Raw genomic sequence first — 6187 nt, forward strand, 5'->3', positions numbered from 1 at the left:
TAAGCAACTGTATGCTCAGATACTCTATAGTTCTTATTTTGTAGGAATTATACAACTAAATTCTTAATTTGCTATCTTAATTTTCTTGGAAGTAAAATGTTCAGGCAGCCCTTAGTTTAGCTGCTGCTGCTTTGAAGTTTGTGATCTCATGAAAAAGAAAATACTTGGCCTCTGCAAGAGTCATTTTCCTCAGTTTAAAATTACGAATATTAACAGTCGTTATCTAATAGAATATTGAGTATTAAAAAGGATTTCACTGTACTTAACCCATATACACAGCAATTTTTAGCTGCTGTCATTACTATTATGGTTGTTGTGCATATTCGCATCTTTCCAGGGGATGATATATACTGCAACCATTCTCCTGTTGTTTGTTTTTGAAAAATTTTGAATAATGCTTTGAAATTAGATAAATAAAAATTGTACTGCAAGGAGTGGCAATAAAGTTTAGTCACATAGGTAGAACTCTGCATTGAAATTCACAAACCATCAGCTAATCACATTTATGGTGGTTCTAAGGGGTTAAACGGTCACTTTTCTTGGGAGTATCAATTCTGCAAAACAAGAAATGTGATGACAATTACCAGAAAATCTTGTACATTTATAATGTTACTATTATTTAAATGAAAAAAAGTTATATAAATGCCAGGCAATACTTCAGCAACTTATGATTATATTTTAATGTGGTTTCTACAAAGTTTTGTATTTCTCCTAAATAAGGTTGCTATTCGTCATGCGAATGTTATAGACCTTAGGATTGGTGGATCTGCTGAAATTGCTGATGTAGAAATCGATCCTGTGAGTATGTTACTTATTTGTGTGATGAAACTCTGAGTGTGGTGATTTTTATTTGTTATGTGTTTCTAGTTAGCCCATTTATGTTTAAAAATATTTTCCAATGTATAATTTTTAAAAATTACTATATATGAAGTTAAAAATTAATAAAAATTAATATATGTAATAAATGTAAGTGATGAAACAGAATATTGAATGAAGGTTTAAGAATTTCCCACTGCATGTAAGGATCAGAACACTATCAGTACCATTAAAATCATCTTCATTATGATCCTGTCCCTTATAAGAAATAACCACTTGCCTAAAATGATAACACATAAATATGAATATAATGCTTTCATTGTTGATTATTTAGTTTGCTTGTTTTTGAGCTTTATAACAAAGATGCACTATTTGTAGCCTTTGGTGAGTTACTTTTACTTAAATATTGTGTTTCCAACATTCACCTAAATTGTGTGTAATGGTATGTTAATCATTGTCATACTGCATCATAGTTATTTGTGTAGACGTACTATACTTTACATGATCATTCAGTTGTTCATCCCAATAGGTGTTTCTGTTTTTTTTTTTTTCCCAAACACACAAACTGTAGCTGTGAACATTTATATGCTTATCTTCTGAGGTACACATACAAGAAGTTCTCTAGGAATGGAGTTATTGAGACATAGAGTTATGAGTGTGTTTGACTTCACAAGACTATTCCTAAAATTTCCTCTCTAATTTCCTTTGCTCCAAATTCTATTATTCTACAAGTTATATTGTCAGATTTAAATTTTGCCAGTCTGTTGAGTATAAAATGATACCTCACTGTGGTATTGATTTGCATTTTCTGAACTAGAGTCACATTTATGTTTGAATTATTGTATGCACCCTGAAAAAATTTTGTTCTAGAATTGATGGAGTGCACACACACACACACAAACACATACACCACTTTTTTGTTGTTGTTCTGGCCAGCCCTTTAGTGTTTAGATCTGGACTTACCTATTCAAAGAAACTTTCCTTGATTCTTCAAAGTAAGACCTCCCCATTGTTACATTTATAAGGTATTACAGATATCTTATGCCCTGGCAAGATCACCATCAGAGCAGTTGTCATATTATTTTGGGGTTATTTGTACTTTTGTTTTTTTCTCCCACTACTACTGTTAACACCTACTACCATATTGGTGTGGAGCTAAATTGAGAAGAAACTGATGATAAAGAGGTCAGCTGGTTGCCTCAGGTGGGGGGCTCACTGCTAGTCTGCATTTAAATGGCATCACCAAAATTCCAGTGTATAGCTTTAACTTATACTTTTATAACCTTTCTTTATTCAATGGTGAAGGCATAAGTCCAGGTAGACTAACACATACTAAGTTAGCTTGTCCAAGGCTGTGGTGATTCCTGAAGATGAAACTCTGTAGTATCCAGAGTTTTTTTTTACATTACTATGGCATCCTTCCTTGAAAAATATTAGATAATATTGAGTCTTTTATCATTTTCTTTTCTCATTCTAAAGTCATTTTGGGCATGCTTTGCATGTTATGGTACAACTGAATAATTTGTAGGACTTTAATATATTTTATCAATATTCCCTTATTTTATAGATTTTAGACATAGCTGACTTTAAAAAATAATATTCACACATCACTAGATATTTTTAACCATACACTTATTAACTATACATTAATGGCTAGGGTGTTGACTATGTGTCTTAATAACAACTAGGACATTTTACTCAAATGAGCACATATACAATGCTCATTTGCATATATGCTTATTTGAATGGGATAAGAAGAGTGATTATTTTTACATATACAAAACATCAAACTTTTGTTTTCCATTTTGGATTTTAGAAATTTTATATATACAACTGCGTTGACATTTTAAATGAAACAAATGGTAGCCAGTCTACCTTCATATGGTATTCTCCTCAATATTAGGATGCTGTTGTCTCAATCTCCTTTAAATGTTGTATGTAATTATTTCACTAAGAAACTCCATGGTATTTTAGTAACTCTACTACAAGGAGGAATTCTAAAGAGTTTTGTGGTATAAGCATGTGCCTTGTGTATGAGCTACAGCTCAGATACACTTAATAAACATTCCTTGTTTATGTAAGGTAGATGTTGGTTAGGTGCTAGGGATACAAAAATGAATCACACTAAGGTGCAGTAGAAGAGACAGATAAGTAAATAAATACATAAATAAATTATGTGATATCATAATGTAAGTAAATATAAGAAACAGAATTGGTCCTGAGCACAGCATGATTAATTGTGGTTTATCCAACTAGGGTTTGAAGGATGTGTAATATTTTATTAGGCAATTGCAAGTTATAGAAAGGCTTTCCTGACAGAAGGGGCACCAAAAGAGTGAAGACACAGAAGGGTGAAGCATCAAGTATTGGTTGGAAATGCCAAGTCATACAGCTTGCTGCAATATTAAGTGATAGGGTGAGAGTGGGGCTAGTTGAAACTGGAACATGAGGAAGCAGAAGGCCATGGTGAGCTTTACGAGCCCTGCTAATGAGCTTGGACATGGTCCTATAGATCGTGAGAAACCATCAAATTTTAAAACAAGTGATATGATCAAATTCTTACTTGGTTTAAATATGGCTTCATTATGAAGGGGAGAGTTTGAGAAAAGTGAAAATCTAGAAACTACATGAAAAGTGATGATTTACTAATTTCATACAGTTACAATATGGACAAGAGGTGAAGAAAGGGGAAGAATTAATAAGATTTATTAACTTATTGCATGTAGGAGGCATCTAGGAGGTAGGGGAGAGGAAGGAAAATGTGACTAATTTTTATAGTGTTCTGCTCTGCGGTTAATAATTTCCTTGATAAACATAACGTTGCAAGTTTTAGTTGATGTTTTCATAAACTATTATTCTATTTTCTAATAATTTTTATTTTTAAATTTTAGGATGTATTTAATTTCAGTGGCGCCTATATTGGTGGTACCCAGATTATTCCATTTGTAATAAAAAACAAAGGTATAACACGTGCCAGAGTGGAGTTTAATCTAAAAGACTTTCCAGATTTTTCAATGGATCTTAAAGACAAATCAGGTATATATTTTGTATATAATGGTATTATTGTAAAAGGAAAATAGTTTTAAATTGCCCTGTGGTATAATTTCTAAAACTAATTCAATCAAGGGAAGTTATTCTTAAATGTTTTTTAATGACCACTGCATGTTTTTCTTACACTCTGTAACTCATCATGGTTTTATTTGTGGAAATACATCATTATTAATATCAAAACACTTGGGTAATACATGAAATGTAACCCTTCTTATTAGTGGGTTAGATATGGTAAGTTAAGTGTGTTATATAGAAGTATATGCCTTAAATGAATATAAAATTATGAATCATTTGTTTTAATTGCTCAATAATTTTAGATAAATGTCTTTGGGGAGCTATCTCTATATATTTACTCATGTATTAGATATCTTTATGTTGAATTAGATTTAAACAAAATATGCATTTTTATAAGTGCATTTTATCTGTTTACTCCATGGGTTGTCAAAATAAGACCTATGAACCAAATATGACCCAACGCCTGTTTTTATAGATAAGGTTTTATTAGAACACACACAGACCCATTTGTCTGTATAATGCTTATGGCTGCTTTTATGCTATACTGGTGGAGTTGAATAGCTATGATAGGAACCATATGTCTCACAAAGCTTAAAATATTTACTATCTGGATTTTTACAGAAAGTTTCCTAATCATTGGTTTAGTCATTTGTTATTCATTAAATATTTGTTGAGTCCCAGTTACAGGCAAGATCGTAGCATTTGAGTCCATAAAAATAAATAAGACATCTTACATATCCTCAAAAAGTGAACAGTAAGTCTATCAATGAGGTAATGGATATGCATTTGTATTATTTATGGGCTTTGAGGCATCAGAGGAGATCTGACTCTTTCCTGATCAACTTTCACTGGAAGGGGAGTCTCCGAGCTGTTACTGGGACCTCAGATTTAGTTAATTACTTGACCTTGTGCTTTATTCCTATTTATATTCATCTGAGTATGATTATAACATGCTTCTTGAACTTTGGAGTTTTTTTTAATGAGTTTACTGTCACTGTTTTGCCGATTGTATATTTGTTCCATGTATAGATATCAGTTTTGCTAATTAGAAACTTGGTATTTAGAACAATTCTTTACCGAACATCTTCACATAGCCCTGCACAAATATTTTAGAAATTGATTTTTGATTGTTATGAATATATGTACTTTTTCACCTCTTATAGAAGAATTTAAAGACCCTGCAGTTCCTTATATATATTCTTTGGAATTAGAGGAAAACACATCTCTGGAATGTGGCATAACATTTTCTCCCAAACAAGTAAGTTCAGTTTTCTATTCCTCATATTACTGCAATTATGGATATTCCTAACCAATAACCTATTAAAGATCACCCAAGATCTATCTGTAGAGGGTTTTTCTTTCTGACTTGTAAGCATGCCTGGGTATACCTTAATTCAGTAAAACGATTCTTGGAGTTTGGCTCATGCTGCAGAGTGCCTCAAGAAGAGCAGAGGGCACGTACAGGGGACCTATGATTGTGTGGTCTTTGTTATACTATCTAGAAAATTCAAGATATTACACATTTTGAAGGAGAGGAAAGTTATATTCCAGGCAGTTGGTGCTTTGTACTTATATTTGAGTGGTGTATGCTCTGTGAACGACTACCTGAAATTATCAAAGACATATTGTGAAGATTTAGGAGGACTTGCTATGATATTGGCTCCTTTTATTTTGTACCCCTAGATGTTTAGTGATTTAAAAACAAGAGTAAACAAACAGACAAAAAACCTATTCTGAAATGTGCCCAGAAGGAAGGGAGACCACTGGTCAGGTTTCAGGAGCCAACTCTGGTAGGCTTTTGCTTCATAGATTCTCTAACAGAAGTGCCCAAGGAGAGAGCTTCTCTCTACACGTGATATGAAAGTGCATATTGCCCTGTAATCCCAGCACTTTGGGAGGCCGAGGCCGGCAGATCACCTGAGGTCAGGAGTTTGAGACCAGCCTGGCCAACATGGTAAAACCCCATCTCTACTAAAAGTACAAAAATTAGTCAGGTGTGATGGCGGGCGCCTGTAATCCCAGCTACTCAGGAGGCTGAGGCAGGAGAATCGCTTGAACCCGGGAGGCGGAGGTTGCAATGAGCTGAGTATCACGCCATTGCACTCCAGCCTAGGTGACAAGATGAGATTTCATCTCAAAAACCAACCAACCAAACAAACAAACAAAAAACTGCATATTGGTGTACCCTTCCAAGCAAGAATCAAACTTCTATATGGCAATCAGAGTATAAGATTCTTATGTCAAAACTTTTTTTTAATACTCCAACATAGCTAGATTGATTCTACTCAATAGGTATAGATTAAAA

At 33.4% G+C, this 6187-nt stretch overlaps 1 protein-coding gene across 1 annotated transcript; it reads left to right on the forward strand.

Moving 5' to 3' along the window:
* Nucleotides 1–642: 642 nt before the first annotated feature.
* LOC108524193 (cilia- and flagella-associated protein 47-like) lies at nt 643–5140 on the forward strand (the record flags this gene model as incomplete). The annotated part of the gene is made up of 3 exons (XM_017865177.1): nt 643–798; nt 3708–3852; nt 5046–5140. Coding segments are annotated over exons 1-3 (396 nt in total), but the record flags the coding sequence as incomplete, so codon positions are not given.
* Nucleotides 5141–6187: the final 1047 nt, after the last annotated feature.

The sequence above is a fragment of the Rhinopithecus bieti genome, unplaced genomic scaffold, assembly GCF_001698545.2.
Source record: "Rhinopithecus bieti isolate Rb0 unplaced genomic scaffold, ASM169854v2 scaffold_82336, whole genome shotgun sequence".
Classification (NCBI taxonomy): Eukaryota; Metazoa; Chordata; class Mammalia; order Primates; family Cercopithecidae; genus Rhinopithecus; species Rhinopithecus bieti.